At 34.2% G+C, this 25,555-nt stretch overlaps 1 protein-coding gene across 2 annotated transcripts in view; it reads right to left on the bottom strand.

Moving 5' to 3' along the window:
- Positions 1 to 1,439: 1,439 nt before the first annotated feature.
- Positions 1,440 to 25,555, bottom strand: part of LOC126976422 (syndecan) — a 319,751-nt gene continuing 295,635 nt past the window's right edge. The window contains exons 2-5 of one of the 2 annotated variants that reach the window (XM_050824746.1): positions 9,713 to 9,887; positions 8,159 to 8,265; positions 6,589 to 6,715; positions 1,440 to 5,310 (exon numbers count right to left, since the gene is read on the bottom strand). In XM_050824746.1, coding sequence (XP_050680703.1) covers positions 5,138 to 5,310; positions 6,589 to 6,715; positions 8,159 to 8,265; positions 9,713 to 9,887 — 582 coding nt within the window. In that variant the 3' untranslated portion in view covers positions 1,440 to 5,137. Of the gene's footprint in view, positions 5,311 to 6,588; positions 6,716 to 8,158; positions 8,266 to 9,535; positions 9,888 to 25,555 lie in introns of both variants that reach the window. The other variant, XM_050824745.1, reaches the window with a different exon arrangement.

Below are 25,555 nucleotides of genomic sequence, written 5' to 3'. Positions count from 1 at the left end.
TCGCGTTAACACAATTCTTCTATACCAGTTTTGTTTTCGTTACATATTGTGTAGGCTACATAGTTATGTTTCATTGCAAATAGTTTTTATTTGTTTCACTAGATGGCGTTGTATACTACTATCTAATACTTGAATATTGTATTACGCTTGATTCTTTACAATATTATTGAGTATGTTTTCTGATAATATTTTATATCTTATATAGGTATATATTATTAGATTATAAGAATATATACCTTTTATCATATAATAATACAAGGGACTCTTGGGCATACATACAATAAGATGCAATTCAGATCGCGCAGCGCTATTAACCTAAACTTTTACTCAAGTAGAAGTTGCCTCCCTTTCTAACGCTTGACTCTTACCTTTTCTGACGACGTTAGGGTTGTCCTTTTCACCAAAAATTATACCTACCTTGTGTAAGTACGATTAACGAAACAACCATTGACCCTAAGTACTTGATATAGGTAAGTAGGTACCTATCATGAATGGTAATTTCATAATAATAGTGCTGGGTTAATAAGCACTTTACTAAGATTGTTTCAGCGTCTTTAGGAAGCTTAAAAAATTTAAATTAGGATCGCAATGCCCTTTTTTATTTTTGTTTATTTGTATGTTTCTCCATTTTCAAAATATCTGTCTGATCGCTGAAGTAGATGACGAAGAAAACGTGCATCACTGCTCGCTCGTGAGTCCCTACTGGACAGCCACACTGGCGTGGCCACCGCGCGTATTAATACTACAATAAGGTAAAGTATTGTGCCAGTTCGCAAGTTCTCCACTCATAACTCTTGAGTTAACTTATTATTTAATTACTTACACAAGTAGATAAATCGAAGAGACGATGTTCTGTAAATATTAGGTAAGATGCTGAAACTTTTTTCCCATTAAATATCAACTTTTTCAAAGTTGTTTGAAATGGTGGAATGTTTTTTTTACGAAAATAAGGTACGAGACGAGCAGGACGTTCAGCTGATGGTAATTGAAACGCTCTGCCCATTACAATGCAGTACCGCTCAAGATTATTGAAAAAGCCCAAAAATTCTGAGCGGCACTACAAGTGCGCTCGTCACTTTGAGACATAAGATGTCAAGTCTTATTTGCCCATTAATGTTACTATTTTACTATTTATTTTCGGCGCCCTTCAGACCAAATGCTTACACATTACTGCTTCACGGCAGAAATAGGCGCCGTTTTGGTACCCATAATCTAGCCGGCATGCGGTGCAAGGCAGCTTCCCACTGGAGGGTAGTAGGTAAATTAATAAATTTGAAATTCATTAGTCTCATTTTCTACTCAATTAAAACTATATGCTTTTGAGTAGGTACGGGAGTTAAAGCTAATAAGTGATCACCGCCGCATCAAAGGAGCATTTAAGGCTTTTCGAAGGTATCTTATGAGCCGTCTATGAGGGTATAAAGAAATAAAACTGCTCATTCTATAATTCACCTGTATAATAACCTAAGTGTAAAGGAGTGTATTTACAAGGTGGACATTGGAACAATAAACGATAACTTAACTAGGCTTAGAGAGTAACTATAGCAAACAATTAGTCTAAGATTATAAGAATATGCCTTTCTACGTAATATCTGTCAGTAGTGACAATGTTCAATAACTGTGTTATGACTTATAGAATGAAATAATAAAGAATGTTTATATATATTTCAATATAGATAGTAAAAAACTTTCAAAGATCCTCTAAAATATTTCAACAAAAAGTGAATGTTTCTCTCTCAGAGTTCTAAACAAGACTTAAACACTTATTTGTTGTTCAAAGACGTCTGAACAGTACCTAATGATTACATAAAAAGGCATATAAATATATCTTGTTTTATTAAAAAAATCAGTTTTTAAATGAAATAAGGATTTTACAAATGTAAGACGCATATTGTATTTTTCCTTATGAAAACTAGCAAATGGTCTTAATATTTTTAATTAGCTACGCGGAGCTGCATCGTTTGAAATTATTTCGTTGGCAAGTATTAGAAGTAAACATATCGTTTTAATTAAGCAAAGTGTAACTTAATGAGGCCACGAGAGCCTGATTTCAGAGTAATAAATGAAAACATTGCCAAATATTTATATACCAATAAATATCTAAGTGGCTTAAAAACGAAAATAGGTCTAAATGTCGTTTCGAAAAATATAATGTAGGTACTTAGACCGTTGTAATTTTTAGACAAGTTGACAATGTATAATATTTAAAACGGATTAGATTATGCAAAAAAAAACTTAAACTTTATTATTTATTTAAAAGATAAAGGAAGTAATTTTATTTAATACAATATATGACTTAAGAATATAGTACTTCGATAAAACCACATATATTATATTATTTCGATCTAAGATACATATATTATGTAGAATTCCTAATTTTATTTATATAAATGAATCATTAAAGAGATGAATATTTGATTCAAATTTACAAAAATACAACTAGGTAAAAAGGTGAGTACTAGAAATTAAAATCTTACTATTAAATGACGTCATTATTATTTTCAATGTAGCATGAGATAGGCCGAATATGCTGGCAATGTATCGAGAGTCGAATCATTTTTCTGTACTGTGGTTTTAAGCTAATTCAGGGCTGACTATAGTACCCACCTCAAGATAATAACTACAATGAAAGAGAGATTAACCTTTAGTATATTTATTTGGTTGATATTTACGACTATTTATAAATAACTTCATTAGTTCTAAAAGACTTTACAATTACAATATACACTTCTTATTCTAAGTGAGCGTTGTAAATCTTTTACTGATTCGAGGGAATGTATTCCTATTGTTTTACTCAAATATTGGTTTCATTTTGGGTCAAATTTATTATACATCAATAATCGATTGAATTTATAATTAAATATAGGCTATAGAGCTTCACAAAATCAATTATTTCAAACATCTTGTTGAAAAAAAAAAAAATTAACGCGTTGCATTGCAAGTGAAAACTTGATCATTAACGTTGTGCATTTTTGAATATTTTGGAATGATTAGGGAATAATTTCGCACGAATTGTTTTATTTATCAGAATAAAAGTACTAGCATTTTTGTGGTTAAATACAATATTCATTTATATTCCTACACAAAAGTAAAAATTTATATTACATAATTCAGCTTCCAAAATATATTTTCGTAATTATATTATATATAGTTTATAATTGTCAGAAAAGACTCGAGTCCCTCCGCCTTACGAATTTTCGATCAGGCCACGTGTCCTGACGCGAGTTTAACATTTTATACCCATCTCAAGAAAAGTGCTCAACGCCGCTAAAGAAAGTTTTCACTTCAATATTTAGAAACTTATCAACTTTCATTCCTTTGCATGATAAGTATAATATGTTTGTGTATAGTAAGTCACTTAGCTCAGCCAAATATGTTACCTAACTTGAACCCAGATGAAATCATTACTGAATAAATTCAATATGTTAGTCGTGCTGCGTGAATTATAATTAGATAAACTTTATTCCTATAATGCTAGTAGATCCTATAATATTTTCTCGTAAAATATCCACTAGACAAATAAATATAGAACTGCTTACAGTAAATTAAATATTCACAATAAATTAATTGACTTAAAACTGGCTGCCGAAATTCAATTAGAAATCGAAGCAAAAATAGGCTTTATTGTGAGATGGCACAAGGTATAGATTAGACTGGAACGCACAACCTGATGTTTATTAAATATAATAATCATTATAATACAACAGATGCCTTATTTATGAAACCAAATATTTTTACATAATAATATGCTTAAACAGTATTCAAATCAGAACCTGAAAGGAATTCATTTAAAGGTAAAAATTGTTTTAAAAATTTTTTGTAAATCATTAAAAATAAGGCGAAATATAAAATTCTTAAACAATATTCAATAAATCATAGCCAAAGTTAACATAATTGTTATTCTTAAAACTAAAAAAAAAAACGTAAAATATCGTAAAAAACTAGATGTAAAGAGAATTTAGAATATATTAGGGTCAAAGGCTGAATAGGGGGCCATGTCTGAGTATGTTATACTTCATACTTTTATTTTAATAAAATGTAAATATTGTAGGTACATTTAGAAATCTTAAAAAAACATTCATAATTTATTCAACTTTAAATTTTTTAACACATAGCAATTTGACAAGTTATGATAAAAGAGACTTAGCAATTTTCTTTTTTATACAATCAAGTTGCATCTGTTTGAATTTTGATATTAATAATCATTTGATCCGACCGACCTATCCATTAAAATCCATATATTGAGTGTACCTCCTGCCATACAAAACTTTATACTAAGCGATGTAGGCCCTTTTACATACACTAAAACAAAACACTACCAATTTTATATTTAGCTAGTGACATATGAAGAAGAGTCAATTTATGAGAAAACCTGTCAATACATAAAAGTATTAATAAAATATAATTACACTAGAGGAGCATTCAAGCGAAATAATTATATAAGAATAAACCGTTTATGTATAAAAATGAAAAGCTTCGATGCAAACTCTATATAAGTTTCTTTAAGCGAAACAACTTTTAGGAGTTCTACTTACACAAATATAAAAAAAAGTAAATTCAATGTTAGTTATAGAGTTAGTTTAATTGATATCATATTACATTTACTAATTTATCATATGAGTAGGTATCAATAATTATTTCATAAAGCATTTACTAGGATTTTAAACAGATACACATTAAGATCTAATATTTATATACATAGATTGATATTTAGTTTATTTATTTAAAATGGGATATGGACGTAGACTATAGAGAGAACTACGAGTAGGAAATGTACAATAGAATGGTAAGAGAATGGCACATTCTTAGAAATAGTACAAGTGTTTCCATTCAGATTCAATTACACTCCAAAAACATTGGTCTCAAGGCGAAATACGCGTTTACCGAATTGGTCTTATGAAACAATAATTTACTTAAAACATTGATTCGACAAACAACAAATGAATGTACAATGACTGTACACACAAGTACAATGAGTACAAATATAGTGTTTACACAGAACAAATTTAGCCACGTTCGAAAAATAATCGTATAACGGATCTCATCAGAGTCGAAACTAAATATTGTATCAAAATGACGTGAGGCCATTTTGAGTGTCTGACATTTGTAATGGTGGCATCGTTTGTTCTGTGTCTTCTCACGCGTAGAATTCGCGGTTGTTGTGACCCTTTCCGTACGAGGCGGCCGCTGGACTCCTCTTGGGCTCATCCAGAGCATACGAGCCCTCGTCCTTCTTTCTCATGCGGTAGACTATAAACATTACTACTAGTATAGCGCAGAGGAGTCCCACCACTGCTCCACCGATAACCGCTGAAATCAGAAAATATAATATGCTACATTTATTGACTCAAAAAATGTCTGAAGCAAAATTCTGCCTACGAGTCTATTAGGCAAAGTTCTCGTTCAGTTGTGTTTTGACCGCGCTTTGAATACAACGCCACGCAATGACAAAGTTTTCAGTGAAAAACTGTCAAAATAACAGATTTTTTTTAGTTTTTAATTTTAACTCGTGACCCTTAATATTTTTTAATTTCATCTCTGTATCAATAATTCTAAAGATGAATTTTTGACGCACAGTTTGACAGCTCTGCTGTGACATTATAAGCTACTCTCATAAGCTCTCGTGTACAAGTGTACACGGCAAGGCAGCTGTCAAAAATTTACCAATCTCTACGTATCCCTAGACAAAAATTCCAGAGAGAATTTTTTACCGAGTGTATTATTAATTGCACACATTAAAAGAAAACGGAACGCTTTTGAAGACAAAATATATTAATATTTAACTATTTGAATTTAGCTGGCGGCGGCCATATTTTTTGACCTTACAACGGGAACATTAAAATGTGAAATTTTTTAAAGAAAAAAAAAAAATGTTTTTAAAGTTATCGTTAGATCATATTATAACGTGTCCACTATACTAAAAATAATACAAAGAATTGCAGTATTTTTATATTGACTTGTTAAGCAAAATAGTCACAATTTATCGTACAAGTCTGTAAGAGCGGCGATATCACAGCACAAATCTATCACAAATCACGTTTTACAAGAACAGTGAAAAAGGAAATTATTATTGTTATCATTGAACTTCTGCAAATTTCGTAATTAACAAAACAGGTTTTATATTTCGATATGATATTTTGTATAAATGCATTTGTAAAGCGAAGCGCATCACCATCTAGTAATATATAGAGGTGGGTAGCTGTTCTGAAATGTCACAGTGATCTATCCCAAACTAACAACGTGCCAAAGACACAGCGTTCTTAAAGTCACTGTCAATGTTACGGTGTCATAATATATCAACCAACCGGCCGGCAACCCTTTTGTAATTCCTCTGGTGTTTCAAGATAATGTGATCGGCGGTGATCACTTAACATCAGGTTACCTGTACGCTCGTAATGTTTTGTGAGTTTGTCGTAAACTAAATTTTACTTTATTAAATAACTGTACGGAACTATGAAGTCATTGGAATCTAAGTGGCAAAGTCACGGTGACTTAAAAGTCATAAATGGAACTGGATCGAAAGTCACGGTGACAGTAAAATAACGATTTTCCCCATCGCCAGTAGGAAATAGATTGAGTCATACTCACCGGCAAGTATGCCGGGCTGCGAGAAAAAACTTGCCGCGCGATCTTCGTGAGCCGGGTCCATGATGAGCACGCCGTTGTCAGCCGGGCGCTGCTGAGGCTCCAGGTTCGAGCCCTCTGGACTCTGATCCTGGAAGAAGCGTCAACAAATGTTACTCATGAAAGTCAATCATTTAACCTTGGATAATTTATAAAGGCATATCTAAACATCATTAGAACTATAGAAATAATAAAGAAAGAGAAATTTAATAATGTATATAATAATAGGGCTTAAAGTTGGTATGAAATTGCAGATTTGTGTGAAAAATTGAAATTGTTTTTTTTTTTAATTTAACATATTTATTTAATCAAAATAATTACTATCATAATCTATACATTCCTGCCACCTAATAGAAAGGTCATTTATACCTTTGCAATTGTGATCTAGATTCGACAAACTGTGTGAAAGCATTTTGTACTGCCTCCAGAGAAATTGTCTAAATCACGAAAAAAATGTAACTCCGTAGGAGCAAGGTCTGGCGAATATGGAGAGTGAATGGTTTCTATTTGCAATTCCGGTAAAATTCAAACGGTTTCTCGTGCTGTATGAGGTCTAGTGTTATCATGGAGATATTATGGTGAAGATCGATTCATAAGTCAGGGCTTTTTCACTGCTAGTTTTGCTATCATTGTTGAGAGTTCTTGCTTGACCAGATCGCAGAAAGCTATAATGAATAACACCACACTGAAACCGCCAAACAGTTACCATTAACTTTTTATTGGTAAGCTTTGCTCAAGGACACTGTTGCGGCGTTCTACCTGAGCTCAGCTCGAATTTTTCGCTTTCGGTTATCGAAAAGTATCCACTTTTCATCGCACGTTACAGTTCGATCCAATATTTCTTCATTTCTGTATCGATTCAATAAAGCAACACAAGTTTCAACACGCGTTTCTTTCTGCAGATCATGAGGCACCTATTTTTCATATATTTTTATTTTATTGATACGACGCAACGAATCAATATCATTGGTAAGGTAACGTTAAACCAAGCCGCTAATTCCTGGGTAGTTTGGCTCGGATCGGCTTCCACTATCTCTTTCAATTCATTGTTATTCACCTGTGTGGTCTTCCACGTGGTTCGTTCTTCAAATCAAAGTTTCCATTACGAAAGCGTTTAAGCCAAAATAGCACGGTTCATTAGCAGTCTCCTCTCCAAACGCAACATTGATATTCCGAGCCTTCTTTATCAATGAAGCTTTAATATATTTTTTGAATTTGGGTTCTGTGGAGGCCTATCCACGTACGTACAGTTTATTTTTTATTTATGAATTGAATGAATTCAAATGAATACAATAATACAGTAAGTATTCTAAAGGAATCAATTTGAAGAAAAATGCCTTTTTATAGAATCTCATATAAACCGATCAGGTCACACCATCGAAATAACTTTCGTTGGATTGTGAACGATTCAAACCCTTATCACAGCGGTGTGATATCTAGATTATGGTCAACAGATAGTGTTAATTATATCAACAACAAATAACTATATAATTCTACAAATCAATAACAATCTGAAACGTAGACTTAGACTTACAATAATATCTCCAGATAAATTGATATCTCCAGAATCTGGATGCGAGGGAAGATCCACGCCAGCACCGCGTGGGTCTACTTCTCCTGGGCCGCCAAACAATATCCTCGCTGAAATCACAAAACAAGCAAATCAGTACCAAAATTTACAAAAGCTCCAAATTTAGCCAAATTATATTCGATTTTAGCATCTACAAAACCAGAAAATCTTTCCTGGTAGGCCAAATATTAGTATTTTAACACAAAAACTGAAATCAAATAATTCATTTTATGTAGTAGATCTAGACAATTGAAATAAAAACAATAAAATTTAGAACTAGGATCTTATTTTGATGATGTATTTAGTTAAGCGTAGATAGCGGAACAATTAAAAACAAGTAATGAATAACACTAAGAAAATTCAATCTACGTAAATATAAATATGAACAGAAATGGGCTAGCTTACATCGAGAGAGTAAATATGACAATTGCACAATAAAACGAGGTAAATACTCAATTACATGCGAAATAATTGGAAAACATGATGAGGTTTGAAGTATTTGATGTGATTATGAATCATGCGATGATATTAATGAACTTCCTTGGATGAAGCAAGCATTTTGGACTTACCAAATTCCTGGGGAATTCTCAAAGTTTACAAAATTCAATTAACACTTTATAGATCAGAATTATTATATGTTTTGTAAATATAATGAGAACGGATATGACCAGTTAGATGATTAGTCAGAAGGAAACTAATGCAGGAATTAGTTTTGATAAAGTCTCTGGGAGCTGTGTATTAGCAATATTCAAGGCTAAACTACGCAATAATTATAATTTTTTAGGTTAATCGCATTCAAATTACTCATAGAATAATAAATTTTGCAGAGTTTTCTGTATTCATTGCAATCTCTGAGGATAACATTAAAGATTTTATATTTAATATATCTACCAAAATACTGATCACTCAAGAAATTATTTGTACATATTTTGGTTTCTTTTAATAAACACAACCGTTTTGTATTATAATAAATAAATATAAACCTTTAGAACTATATGCCGGGTACAGATTTACTAATTTAAAAAAATTACCAAAATAGAAACGTGAAATCATTCTTAGGTAAATAACAGATGAATAATTATTACTAATGCATCTAAAGTAGTTTAGAAAAATCAAAGAGAATAATTTACTGAGCATATCGAATATGCAATTATAGGCTTGACAAGAAAAAAATATTATGCTACAAATCATTTATATTTCGCCTTAGTCATTATGACTGGAAAGATAGTAACTAGTCGACAAAAATAGACATACGACTCTGCAACCTCTGTTGAATGAGTTCACGTTATAAAACTAAAAAATAATAATGCAACAAAACTGGCATGCACGGCCACTACTCACGACTGACTATATCGAACAGCTTGTCTACTGGTTGTGGGTAAACAGGCTCGGGTGTCGAAATCGGACTGTATATATCCGGGACTGGATATTCTCCGTCGAATTTCGGAGCCTCTGTTGTGGTTGAAGTGCGTGGGCGTGCGTAATCCTCGTCATCTTCAGGCGCGTAGGGAGCGTCACCTGAACCACGCCCGTCCTCGTCGTCAGGACCGGGTCCGAAACCGGAACCCGAGCTCTCGTCGACTTCTAAGCCGGAGCCGTCATCATCGATGAACAGGTCCTTGTCAGAAGCGAGAGGACCGTCGTGCTGTATGTGGACTTCGATCTCCGTTGGATGAACGACGGCTGCAACGTCCTGGAAATTGAAATGCAAAGGATTTATAACAGGCAACACAGGAATATCTTATTTAGGTGTATGTATGTATCATTAACTAGAGTTAAGTTTACTAACTTAAAAACCTTCAACTTTAATTAGATATTAGGTAAACTTTTGCATTTGCTAGAAACTGTCATAATCATTATGTTAACACCAGGAACAAACATATAGTTTTAATGCCTACTACTTTGCTAAATCTTATTAGTAAGGCGTTGTATATTCTTTTACAAAAAAGTCCCAGAAAATGTATTACGAAATTCAAAAAAAAATGTTAAAAAACGCTTCTATTGTTAAGGTTACTATAACATAAATGAATTTCTTAATGATACCACAGATTTGGAATGGAGCGACCGTCCTCAGGCTATAGAACAATATTTGTTTTTATACGATTTTACATTAAAACAATATTTTTATAAAAAAAAGAAGCCCACTGAGTTTCTTGCGTTCCTCTCAGGTCTGAGGTATACTTTTTTGGAATGGGTTGTAATTTTTGACTTTTAATAAGTGATCGTCACAAAATAATTTTCAAAAACAATACATTACATTGCGTCATAATTTAAATTAACTATATTATATATTTATAAAGTGACAATAGTTTATTTAACGTCATACATATGCAGCATTATTACATTTTTAACCCGCAAGCTACGTAATTGGTCGAAAGGGTTTGCGTACTAACTGCATAGTGCATATTATAGCATCTACAGACGCGACCTACTTCCAGAACCTTCACATAATTAACGTAAAACAACAGAATTACACACAACACAAAAAAATTAATGATTACACATATTATAAGACCAGAAATATCGACTTCGAGTGGTTTACACAATGAAAACAATAGGCAAATAACACATTTGAAAGCTAACACGCACAATAATTATTTATTATTAAGTTTACAAAATGCACGTTGTAAACACAGGTTTCTATATAACAGTTAACCCACCTGAATAACACAGCGATGTTATAGGATTTAATTTGTAATTAGGCCTTATTTGCACCGTAACAAAGTCGGGCAGAGCTTTTGGTTAACACTTGTGAGGAGGATCGATAACAGCCGGGGCTATGTGGGAGGAAGGGGGGACGAGGTTGCACGTTCCCGACAAACGTCAGCAGAGGACGGGATGTCTGAAGGCTTTCGAGGAATGGTGAATCACGTTGTTTACGCGAGAGGGCGCTGTAGTAAGGCTCGTGGTTCCGATAATATATGATAGGAGGCATTTTGGCTAAAAGTGATTCATTGTGTTTTTCGTTAAGATATTAATAATTATTTTAGTCAATGTTAAATCTATGTCTATATTACATCTGCAGATATAAAAATATCAGATGCTTTCGTACAACCAGTTTTTTGCATTATTGCAAGAATTCATTCAGCAAAACTAATTACAGTTGGATGGATTAATTAGTTGAATTTTTTTAACAATGAAATGTAAAGCAAAATTCAAGCCACAATAGAATAGGCTTACATCAGAATCGAAAATCTTAGAGAGGAGATTTCAATTACAGACTGAGTAAATTTCTAATAAACTACATATTATACAAATACTAGCTGACCCAGCAAACGTTGTATTGCCGATAGTAAAATCGCGATATAAAAGTAACTGCTGATCGTAGATGGGTGAAAATTTTAAGTTATTATATGAATATTTTTTAATGTTGACTCATAATCAAATCAAATTTAAAAAAAAAAAATTGGCGTGGACCACCCTTAAAATTTACGGGGATGAAAAATAGATGTTGTCCGATTCTCAGACCTACCAAATATGCACTCAAAACTTCATGAGATTCGGTCAAGCCGTTTCGGAGGAGTACGGGAACGAACATTGTGACACGAGAATTTTATATATAAGATTAATTCGAAAATCAGCATTTACAAAAAAAAGGAATGACTTACAGAAATCACTAATTATAGTTTTAAATTCGTTGAACAGTTATAAAATTAAGTGAAATTACACAATTTTTTACAATAAGTGCAGTTTATTTATGTTGGGTTCACGGAAACAAATGTATGCCTATTTTAGTTTTTGGTCCATTGATTAACTAGAACCTTTTCTCTCCATTGGCAGTGAATGGGAAAAAGGGAATCAAGGAGGGACCCTGTCCTACAAATGGCAACCTTTTTAATCTACTACCTCTAATCATTACTGAGACTAAGTAATTAATAGAATACATTTATAATTAGATTTATTAAATCCAGGATGGGTCCGGGTCGTCAGAGTTGGAGAATTCCTCCCTTAGCCTACTCGTTCAGGCTGCCTGTCGTATTCTGGGGAAGACACAGAAAACCTAACTAAAAGGTCGGCAAGTAATCACCTACAGTGCTATTTGTTCTTGGGTAATACGGTATCTAAGTAGTTGGAGCGCAGCGGAGACCAATCCTTAATCTTAGATTTACTTGATTGTACATATATATATATATATATATATATACGTTTATATACGTTTGGGACACCAGACAGACACACACAAACTTTCTCCTTTAATAAATTAATATCGAAGTACATGTAAAGGTCCTATACGCTAAGTGTGATCTTTTCTCTATGATAATATAGTATTCATTCATCATCAACCGGAAGACGTCCACTGCTGGACAAAGACCTCCCCCACAGATTTCCACGACGATCGGTCCTGCGCTGCCCTCATCAAACGTATTACGGCGATCTCGCCCAGATCGTCGGTCCATCTTGTGGGGGGCCTACCAACACTGCAACTTCTGGTATTTGGTCGCCATTCGAGGACTTTACTGTCCCAATCTGCCCGTCGAACTATGTGCCCTGCCCACTGCCATTTCAGTTTCGAAATCATTTGGACTATGTCGGTGTCTACCCATCTCCTGATTTCTGATTCGAACTCGCAGGGCAACTCCGAGCATAGCCCTCTCCATTGCCCTATGAGCGACCATGAGCTTTCTCATCCCTAGTTAGCGACTACGTCTGCGTACCGAAACTCATTTCTTGCAACACACACTGGTTGAAAACTTTCGTCTTCATACACTGTAGTATTCATTATAACAATATAATTTATTCTAACGGTTCTTGGTGTGAGATATTTTCACAAATCATGTAATGTTACGACTGCGCAATTGACGTAGCGGTAGCGAATGCTTGCAAGCAAGTTTGAAGGCTCGGGTTCGAGCGTACGGGTCACCTGTTGTTAAGTGATCACCGCCGCCCTCAATCTCCCGCAACACCAGAGTAATCACAGGAGCGTTGCCGGCCTTTAAGGAAGGTGTACGCGCTTTTTTTGAAGGTACCCATGTTGTATGGTCCCGAAAACACCGCACAAGTAAGCTCATTCCACAGCTTTGTAGTACGTGGAAGAAAGCTCCTTGAAAACCGCACTGTGGAGGACCGCCACACATCCAGATTGTGAGGATGATATCCTAACTTGTGGCGTGTCGTGCGAAGGTGGAATTCGGCGGCAGGAACAAAGGATAAACAGCTCTTCGGAACACTCCCCGTGATAAATGCGCTTGATATTTTTGTGATCTTGTAATGTGATTAATGATAATATTAACATTTGCTTTGGTGTATGTCTCTGTGATAATGATAGTGAGATATATGACATATACACAACCAGCGAAGACTTTGTCTTAATTAGCCGCTTGAGTAAAATGATAAATAAGTAAATTGCAAAGGACATTAACAATACAATTTCCGTTATGCAAGTATCGCTGTAACAGCAAGTTTAATCGCAATGCGAGCGCAAACAGTAATGAGAAATATAATTTATCGCGCTCAGATAAACTCGCAACCGTAATGCAGCGTTTATTATCCCGCTACCTGTGTGACGTGACCCTAATAACGCCTCATATTTTATTGGTTCCTGCTTCAGCGAATTTAAAATGCATGCACAAAGGGAGGATTTAAGCTGGATATTCTGTGGATTTATTCGGAATTTACATTGTAACAAAAATATTTATGTATTAAATTTAAAATTGGTGGAATATTGGGTGAGTTGGTGCGCGAAAACCAAAATTTTTAGATTTTTTTTATGACAATAAGGGACGAGACGAGCAGGACGTTCGACTGATGGTAATTGATACGCCCTGCCCATTACAATAAAGTAACGCTCAGGATTCTTGAAAAGCCCAAAAACTCTGAACGGCACTACAATTGCGCTCGTCACTTTAAGACATAAGATTTCAGGTCTAATTTGCCCAGTAATTTCACTAGCTACAGCGCCCTTCAGACCGTAACACAGTAATGTTTACACATTACTGCTTCACGGCAGAAAAGTACATGTCATGAGCATATATAAGAATTTATCCATTATGAGAGCCCTTTTCGGTCCTGTTTATCGTCAATGGACGAAATGGACGAAAAACATGTTGTTTCATCCAACGCATACCGCGTGTTGACGACAAGAATAGTGTGCAGAAATTCCATAAAACTTCTTCTAGGAAATACATGTTTTTGAGTAAATCTTACAAATTTGTGAAATAAATGTTTTTCATATGGAATCTTCATTATATGCGCGAGGTTTCTATCCTACTGTTATTACATTAATTACAATTTATGAGTACATTAAGAACGGCACAAAAGCAGATAGTTGGACGATTATACTGAAATTGTTTGATAAAATTTTTATGTTCTGTTTTAATATAAATTTAAAAAATTAAAAAGATTAAGTAATTAAATTTCGAAATTCAAAAGATTTTTTAAGATCTTTTATGTGGTAGAGCGTAAGGTTACTATAACGTAAATGACCTTCTTAATGATACCACAGATTGGGAATGGAGCGATCTCCCCCAGGACATTTACTAATAAATTTTATTGTACGATAGTATATTTTATTTGGGACGAAAAATTATTTTAAAAAGAAGACGCTTGCTGAGTTTCTTGCGCCCGTTCTCCTCAGGTCTGAGGCATAAATTTTAGAACGGGTGGTAGTTTTTGACTTAAGAAAAGTGATTTTAAAGCCTATTTTAAATAAAAATATTTGAATTTGGATTATGTTTCATAGTGCATGAAACAAAGTATCTTAACAGAGTAGAACACATATCTACTTTTAAATTTAATGTATGTTCATATACTGCAGTTGTGCTAAAATTATCATTTTTATGACTGCAGGTGAACAAAGCCTCGTTTCCAAGTTAGTTATGATATAATATTTTATCAAAGTTTCGCAATAATTAATGTCGCGGCACTGTATAGTCTAATGAGATTTTCCTATCGAGTTTATCTTAATTAAACCCTGTGTGGGGGCCCCTTTACTTCCTTACTTTATTATGATAACTGCTTTGTTTGAATTTTATTATATATTGTTTAAATTACTAAAGTTATAAAAGAATATGTCAGCTGACTTTTTTATGTTTCTTTTCATAATTTCACTAGCCATTCCCGCCCGCATCGCTTGGCGAATTTTAAAAGGAAATAAATTAAACAAAAAAAAGTAGCCGTAAAGCATCTTGGATAAATTTCGCATCGAATGGTGGTAGTTTCATGTCGATACGATCAGTGGTTTAGGCGTGAAGGAGCCTCAAACAAAGACCAATTTCATTATATATATATAGCAGCCGTTCCCGCCCGCTTCGCTGGGCGAATTTGAAAAAGAAGGAACGTTGGAATTAGGAAACCATTTTCATTATATATATATAGATGATAAAAAAAACTTAACAATTACTTTACGAACAGCCTTCACCAGTGGAAAGCTTCTTCGCACCGGAAGTGAGCTAGGTATGGATATTATTATAACACTAGAAATAAGGGATTGCTTGTAAGTAATTCTAGTAGGCTTCATAGGATCCATAATAGCTTTAAGGGTAAATATATACACTTTTATAATGAAGTCCAAGCCACTGTTCAGGCATTATCTATAAATAAATTAAAATTTTATAAAAAAAAGGCTCTGTCGTAAGTACTATTACTCCACAGCTGAATTGATCGGACAGCCTGCGACTAGATTGTGATTATTTTATAGCGATAGAAATGAGTGTACAATATTGTAAATTTTTATTGATAAGAGCGCTAAAAAAGAATGCTGGGAGAGTTTCTAGCGCCGCTTCTTCTCTCTCACAGCGCCATTTGTTTACGAAGCGGTAGTAGTATCTAGTATATTAGAAATAACATCAAAAATAATTCAAAAGGAATCAATTTTGAGAAAATAAATGCCTTTTATGCATTTTATGTACCTAGGTATGTATGGGGGCACGCTTACCGTATATATGCGGCAATTATGCAGTGCCTACCTTAATAAGAAACTACATAAATATACCGGCTAGTGTTACGTTTAATTTGGTTCTGTTATTGTATGACCAAGCTTCAATTAAGCATCTGTTCAGTAAATATTTATTTAAATTGCGTTACTTAGTTACTTAACAAAATTGTAGTATTTATCAAATAATTATCACATGCATGCACCTCGTAAGGCATTATGAACAACAGAGGGGCAGACATTCTAATATTTTTCGTCTAAGTATTTATTAATAAATAGAATAGTAACTTTTAGTAAACTAGTTACTTTTAGGTAACTTTTTCAAAGAGCTCATGAATTTTTTAATATATTTGAGCTTTTAAGTGTTGTGGTAACTTATTATAAATTTTAACTGACAGTGGGTAGTGACCGGAACTGTGTAATGTTAATTTAGATTTAGTTTGAAAAAGATTATTTTTATAGCGAGGTGTGTTGTTCCGGAGCACGTCTACGATTTTGGTGTTTTCTCATAAACTAATTTTCCTTACGCTAAATAATTAGTGGTCAAAGTAATGCCACTAAAGGAAAAAATTATATTTTCTTCTTTATATAATATGATCGCATAATATCATGACCTCGAGTATAGTAACCATCTCACCAGTCATACTGCCCAAAATTATATCATCCTTTCGCACCACAAGCATGTTTGGTTCTATTAAAACAATACATTTCATCCTCACCTTTCGTATAGCTTTCAAATTGATTCCAGATATGTATTTGCTATATAAATAAAGAGTTTACCTACCTATAAAAATTAAATTTGCAACCAAAATTTATGAACGATGCGTGACTTGAACTCGCGCTTCTCGGGTTACGTCCGAGCGCTCTTATCGGTTGGTAAATTTTTGGTTTGGTTTTTGGTAAAATTAGTTGGTTGTTCAGTTGAGCGAACGCGTCCGAGTGACGCATGGATCGTAAATCATTGTATGTTTTGTTCAATTCTAAGGTCGTGGCTCAATCTACATTTACCTATACTAATATTACAAAAAAGTAAAGTTTGTGAGGTTGTATTATCTGTATCTACTGAATCGATTCAGAACATTCTGTTACCAATAGAAAGCCTCATTATAAGTGAGTATCATAAAGCATATTTCTTAATCCGAAAAATTTATATATATATTTTTCGTGTTTATCGGATAAACAAAATGCATATGCCGAAAAACATAATTTAAAAGAGTGAAAAAACATAGAAGCTATTTTATTCGGAGTGACCGAAATACCATAAGCTCGCCAAAAGCCTACAAGGTAAAGGCTCAACAAAAATAATTGGCCACTTAATGAAAATTCCTAGTTAGAATAAATGATAAGAATGTCACACAGTCACCGGCCAAGCAGCGACTGTTCAACTTAAACAAAACACTTTGCGGAACCTTTAATATGGCGATGAATTTTGAAACAGGCGGTAGAGGCAACTGTTTAAAATGTACAAAGTTTAATGGAAATTCGTCCCGTTGGAATATTAAGAAGATAATGACGTCGCCGACACAAGCCCCCGGTCTTTATGGTAACTTGTTTGGAAGTTGCCACTTATTGATTTAGTGCTGATAATTAAAGGCAAGCGAACCGTGTTTCGGCACCTGAATGAAGTATTCACTGGCTTTATATATTGCTTTTAATTAATAATTTGAAAGAGGTACTTCAAATATATAACCTTCATCGTGGGGATTTTAATGTGTGTGTGGTTATAATGTATTTTATAAGAAGATATTTATTGTTTAATTTTATATTCACTTATAGTTTTAAGTAGTTAAATACCTTTTCTGTTTTAATATAATTACTCAATTAACAGCGTCAATTTTGACAATATGTATTGATTCTATCAAAATTTATTAAATTAAGTATTCTTTTGAAAGAAAGAAAGAAAATAATCATTTATTCTGCAACTTAAAACTTAAGTATACAAGTAAACTTAATTATTAATTTACATCAACATGCAGAATTGGAGTTCACCTCAGCATAATACTGATCATACCCACAGGTGATATGATCAGCGCTGGTCTTCCGAAGAACCCCAGGTGGTCTAGCGGATTGTCAAACTACTTAAAGGTTATACATATTATATGAAGGGTTACCATTCTAAAATAATAATATCACAATAAAAAAGTAATACCAACAAAACAAAAATTACATAAAATTTCATGACCTGACCTAATTCAATAATTAGTGATATAATTAAGAACACTAAAAGCAAAAAATAATGTGATTGAATGAGTGCTAATTCTGCTGATATTAATAAGAATCTCACTTAAAAGAAATCATAACAATAACAGGTCGTATAATTTATTTTTAAATAGCACTGGTGTCAAGTAAAAGAGTTTCCTGTACTTTTTGATGAGTATTAAGGAACACTTTAAGTTTACTGCGAAAACCTAGTTTATATTGGAGGTTCCTTATTGGAAAGGGGATATTTCGAAGTCGATTAAAGCCACTGCTCCGAAAATAAATTGTACGATAAGAGAAGAAACGGCGCAAGAATCTCACCATAACGTAATATGTCTCTCTTAAACCCTCTAATTACAATCAAATAGAGACTTTATAATCAATTGTTAAGAAACTTTTTCATAAATATATTTCGCCACAATATTAATCAGCCGGCTATCTATTCGAAGCCAGACTATAAAAAGTAAGCACTTGATTTATTGTTTAAACATTATGCTATAAATCACAAGAACCCCGGTCTGGAGTAAGAAAAATTGTGCGGAAAAATTGGAGGCTCTCTGACGGACAGCTTACAAGCCCGCCCCGGTTATTAATTAATTTGAGCTTTTATTAATTAGCGGTTTGTTATATTTATATCTGTACAAATTACACTGGCTTTATTATCAAATTGTTTTTTGATGTTATTACGAGACTTGATTTTTTTACAAGTTATGTTTTTGATGGCTTGGATTTTCATTAATTATTTATAAATACAATGAATGATAGCAATTTTCACTTGCGCGCGGATCACAGAAAAGCTATTCCACCTTCGCGCGACACGCCACAAGTTAGGATATCATCACCACCATCTGGATGTGTGGCGGTCCTCCACAGTGCGGTTTTCAAGGAGCTTTCTTCCACGTACTACAAAGCTGTGGAAAGAACTTCCTTGTGCGTGACGTGCTTCCGTGACGATACAACATGGGTACCTTCAAAAAAGCGCGTACACCTTCCTTTAAGGCCGGCAACGCTCTTGTGATTGCTCTGGTGTTGCAAGAGATTGTGGGCGGCGGTGATCACTTAACAACAGGGTGACCCGTGCGCTCGTTTGTCCTCCGATTCCATATAACAAAAAAAAAGCAAATGGATAGATTTCAATTAAGTTATTAAGTTTTTGTTTCGTGTTTGTTCTTTTAAAATATAACATGATGATATAGTTTAAAGTATTTTGTTGGTATCCATTTGCATCACGACAGCATGCACCCAAAGGGTTTTTTATATTTTTTTATGAAAATAAGGGACGAGACGAGCCGGACGTTCAGCTGATAGTAATTGAAATACCTAAAAATTCTGAGCGGTACTACAACTGCCCGCGTTACCTTGGGACATAAGATGTTAGTCTTATTTGCCCAGTAATTTCACTAGCTACGGCGCCCTTCAGACCGAAACACAGTAATGCTTATACATTACTGCTTCACGGCAGAAATAGGCGACGTCGTGGTACCCATAATCTACCCGGAATTCTGTGCAAAGTTTTCACGATATAATACGTATCACGTATGTTATCCTTCCAGTACAAATACGACTCGCATCCGTCTGGTTTTATGGAATAACGAGATTCACGTGTCCGCCTTAATTAGTGAGTACCTAAAGATTCCCTTTTCTTTTCTCAATATTTTATTAGTGAAATTACTCTGCAAATGAGACTTAACATCTTACATCTCAAGATGACGAGCGCAATTGTAGTGTCGCTCAGAAGTTATAGATTTTTCAAGAATCCTGAGCGGTACTGCACTATTACCATCAGCTGAACGTCCTGCTCGTCTCGTCCTTTAAAAAACAAAAAATAATATCACAAGCACGAAACAAAGAATTAAATAACGTATGATCTTTTCAACTAACCGAATTTCCGATATTTATGTGTATATTATGTATATGGAGTGACGTTAGGAATTTTACTATCCATGGCGGACAATATTTACCCAGAATGAGTGGCAAATCAAAAGCTGAATAAATAATATAAAACCAATTGAAACGAACAGAAAGTAGGTTGGGCATTATCAACGCAATGACAACAAGAGATTCTCGATTTTAATTCGCCAAGTCTTCAGGGAGCGGAATAAATTATTTTCCGGTTTCGAGACACTCCGCTGTTTCCCGAGATATTATTTCTTCGTTTAATGACTCGTTTACTTGTTTCTCTTTATTGGAAATACAATTATTACTTGTTTTCAAATTAAATCCCAAGTCATGCTGTCATATAACTATTATGAGAGCCTGGTATGTATCAATTTTAATTATTATATAAATATCATAATAAACATCTTTTCTGCTACAAACCAAATAATGTAATGTGTGGTCCTATGACCATATATGTGCCTATGCACATAAGTAAATTTGCTAGAAACTGTGATAACCATAATGTTAACACCAGGAACAGACATAAAATTATAATGCCTACTACTCGAGTTAGTAAGTATTTTGTTGGATTTTTTTTAATAAAATAAGGGACGAGACGAGCAGGACGTTCAGCTGATGGTATTTGATACGCCCTTCCCATAACAATGCAGTGCCGTTCAGGATTCTTGAAAATCTCCTTAATTCTGAGCGATACTACAATTTCGCCAGTCACCTTGATTCATAAGATGTTAAGTCTCATTTGCCCAGTAATTTCACTAGCTACGGCACCCTTCGTACCGAACCACAATAATGTTTACACATTACTGCTTCACGGCAGAAATACGCGCCGTTGAGGTACTCATAATCTAGCGGCATCCTTTGCCAAGTAGCCTTTTGGTATAATAGTGTTATGCTTTTAATTATTTACAACATTAGCAAAATTTTATAATAATCAAACCATTTTTGAGTTCTAACGTGTCTAATGATATAATAATAGCTCATTCTGATGCCTTCTTTTATCCAACCCAATTGGAAATAAGGTATAAACTCCAGACTATCCCTCTGTTAAACCTCAAAGCTTTCCACTTAAACTTAGGAGCGATTCCGACGAAATAAAATGAAACTTACTTGAGTTTGGAGAATCATTAACCTAATTCACAATTATTTGTGTTTATCTCAGTTCTAGAATCATTAATACGTTGTTTGCGTGAAGCGGTAATGTCTTTGTATCGTGTACTTTCGTGGTTCTACTCAAAAAAATTATCTATGATTGAACTGATGTAGCGTTGAGGGGGAAATACTCGATTTGTTTGTTTTGCTTCTGTGAATAAAAAAAGGCATAAAAGGTACTTATTTTCACAAAATTTATTCCTTTACAATTCTTTTTGATGTCATTTGTAATATACTATTTTTTTTTTATATAAGAGGGGGCAAACGGGCAAGAGGCTCACGGGATGGGGAGAGGTGAGGCAACCGCCCATGGACATCCGCAACAACAGGTGTGTCAAAAAATGAGTTGCCGGCCTTTAAGGTGGGAGTACTTTTTTCTAGATACTACTAACGCTTCGGAAACAAATGGCGCTCTTAGAGAGAAGAAGAGTTAGATAAGTTCTATTCCTAGGATAAAGCTGTTATTTACACCTAGATAACCATGTCTTCATTTTACAAACTACTTATCCTGAGAATAACAAAGTTATACAGGAGTTACTCTTATACCACCAATTTTTAAGGAATAACTGGCTTATTCTTCAGATAAAATCAAAATGGCGTCAAATTTTTATGTTAGCTGAGTGCACAGAGTACATTATAACTGAGCGACCGGCCTTAGATTATGGATTGGACTTCGCTGCTCCAACTAGATACCGGAAGCGTAGTCGCAAAGTACGGCAACTAATACTACGCCCAAGTGTATACACTCGAGCCAGTCTCGAACAATGTGTGACATTGACGTGCTACATGATCTGTTAAGATTTGCTAATAATTGAAACTAAAATGCCGAGTTCCGTAGTAAGACTTTGTAAAAATAATACTACAAGAAATAAGAAAGACATTAGGATAACATATACTCAGTAAGTATTTTGAATTTTATTATTTTCAATGTAAAATAACACGGAGCGTATGTTACGAAATTTTAAAGATGCCATCGAGTGTCATGATGCGACGCACACAATCATCTAATAGTTGCCTGAATTAAAATGCTATTAGTCTTAGGTAATGAGGTATCTATTTGGAGCGCAGTGGAGACCGATGCTTAATATAACTGAGCGATCATTGATTCCTACTTCTACACATTGAATTGCGTTTAAGATAAAATATTATTAAAAACGCAGCATTTACAAAAATAATGTAATCCTACAGTGAAAGCGATGACATATCCAAGGTGCTCCAAAGAAAGAATGAGCATTATTACAACTGCGATAAAAAGGATTCGATTGAAAAAATGACGCAGGTACAAAGTGATGACTACATTAAAAATGTCCTGTTATGCTATACTGTACCGAGACAATGATAAACCTATTTAATTTGTATGCATTTACAATAATTAATTTAATAGTTATTCTAGGAGTAACTTTTTGTCTTTACAAAGTGGTGAAAGATGCGATATTAAACATAAGCGTTCACTGGGTGAAACGTACTATGAGTCATTCTGGGAGTAAATGCAGCGTATAATTTTATACCTGGAATACTTATCTCGTACCATTGGTGAAATTGAACCTTAGTATCATCATCATCAGCCGGTAGACGTCTACTGCTGGACAAAGGCCTCCCCCAAAGATTTCCACGACGATCGGTCTGCCCTCATTCAACGTATTCCAGCGATCTTGACCAGATCGTCGGTCCATCTTGTGTGGGGCTTACCAACACTACGTCTTCCGGTACGTGGTCGCCATTCGAGGACTTTGCTGCCCCAACGGCCATCTGTCCGTCGAACTATTTGCCCTGCCAACTGCAACTTCAGTTTCGCAATCATTTGGGCTATGTCGGTGACTTTGGTTCTCCTCATTTCTGATTCGATCTCGCACGGAAACTCCGAGCATAGCCCTCTCCATTGCCCTCTGAGAGACCATGAGCTTTCTCATAAGGCCCATACTTAGCGACCACGTCTGCGTACCCTAAGTCATCAGCGTTGAAAACCGTCGTCTTCAGACACTGTGGTATTTGGGACGAGAAGAATTTACGAAGCTTCCCGAACGCTAAATGATATTTTTTATATAAATAAGTATCTCTAATTTAACTTATTCGACACAAATTTACAATTAGCGTTACTTTATAGACCTTGAACAAATTACTTAATACATGAAATAAATTTAATAATGGAGCTTATACTCGTAATGACTTTAAACGATGTGAAAGCTGTTACAGGAGAACGTCTGTGATTGACTACTCATCAGACACGAAGTTCTTTTGTCTCTACCATAAAAAATAAACAATTTTAAGGCTGTGTTTTATGTCAATAAAAGTTACGTTTTGCGAGTTATATATTAAAATCACCTATTCTGCCGCCATTCTCAAATAGAACAAGCCCAATGAAAATCAAATTGAACGTCCTAATAATAAGGTACAATTTCATATTATAATTCTTCACTGAATTCTTAATGTAGGGCCAACAATGAACAAAGGAATTCTCAAGTCATTTTTACATCTATTTGTGGATTTATAGAGGGGATGCGAGAGCGAATCTTACACAAAGGTTCCGATGAGGGATAATAATAATATTGACACACTTTTATACAAAGTATCTTACCCCAAACTAGGCATAGAAAACGATATATTTAATACAATATACTTACTTAAACATACATAAATACATATAACCATCCATGACTCGGAAATAAACATCCATTTTCATCATATAAATGTCGGCACCTCTGGCTCAACAGGTAGGGTCACTAACCACTGAGCTTTATAGGACGTCTGGATGAAGAAAATGTTTAAAGATTTCTGGAAAAATATAGCGTTGAAGCTATTGTTGTCAATGAGTTATTGAAGTATCTGATAGGGACCAGTTCCTAGAATAAATAATACTTCTAAATATCAGTGCAGCCGGAAGATACTGTGATCGGTAAGATTTCTTATAATTTTAATATTATAAACTTAGATAATTTATACGTCTAGATAGAGTCTCTTACTTCTAGATTACCGACGACAACAGGCCAGGTTTATTATTTTAGTGTGCGTGACAAGCTACGGCTTACACTCGCGATTGGTAGCTTAATTTGTGTTAGTGTCACGTACACTGGTCAAAAAAGAGGTTTACTGTCAACCTCAATTTTTTCGACGTTTCGACAGCTGTCACAGTCTATCAAGATGTATAAATGATCTCCATATAATGAGATCCATATAGCCCAGTAGTTAGAGACAGGTTCCCAATTTAGCTTGAGGTCCCAGGTACGAATCCCGGTAGGTGCAAACATTTATATGATGAATATAGATGTTTTATTCGAGTTATTGATGTTTATATAAGTTTAAGTAAGTATATCGTACAAACCATAACCATGCCAGTATGGGGCCAAGATAATTTGTGTAGTGCGTCGAGGCATTAGGAGATCCAATATTTGTTATAGTTTGTAACTGAAGACTAGAACAAACACCAAGCTCTTAACCAACCCGCAACTGCCTCACCAGAACTGGTAATGCGACGCCATCTTTTAGTATTTTTAGTTGTAATGGGCAATTGTTGAGTTCATTGCCAATTCTTCTCAACAAAAGCAGCGTTAAGTACACCGGAAGTATTTAAAAATATTGACGAATCAAAAAAATTTTAATAAGATTAATTTATTGTATTATAATCTAATTGAATAATACTTGAGTTGAGGTGGACATGTACATATTTGTGCACGGCCATTTGCTAATAAAATTAATTAATAGACGGATATACGGAATAAATTTACCTACACAAAAAAAGTACAAGATATAAGAATAACTTTTCGGAGTTTCGTACTAAACAAATGCTTTATGCCGTGAAAAAACTTGTTAAACTGTAAATGATAGTTCATAATAACTATAACCCACAGCAAGTATTGGCAACCTACAAATCAGACTTAAGGATATGTGAAACAGGTTTAACTAGTGTTCATAGCTCCGAATGCTATATTTTCACCACAAAACTTGTATAAAAACACCTTGTTTGCGTGTTTTCTGCTAAGTAAAGAAAGTTTTATTAACGATACAAATATTTAAGCAGTACTTACAATATTATTACATATAACCTTTGGAATTAATTTTGTTTGTTACAATTAATTCAATACATCCTCCTCATATTTTGTTTGTTTATTTACATGATTAAATTAAACCTTGTTCACATTCAATCCCGTTCACAGGGCACCGAGTGATTGAGCAAAAACGTAATAAATAGTGATTTTCCTTATTCGGGTAATACGTTTCGTTTCAATACGTTTGCGTAAAACGGTCCC

The sequence above is a fragment of the Leptidea sinapis genome, chromosome 40, assembly GCF_905404315.1.
Source record: "Leptidea sinapis chromosome 40, ilLepSina1.1, whole genome shotgun sequence".
In the NCBI taxonomy this organism is placed as follows: domain Eukaryota; kingdom Metazoa; phylum Arthropoda; class Insecta; order Lepidoptera; family Pieridae; genus Leptidea; species Leptidea sinapis.
The sequence above is the reverse complement of the archived record's forward strand: the minus strand, read 5'-3'. Positions and strand labels throughout refer to the sequence as shown.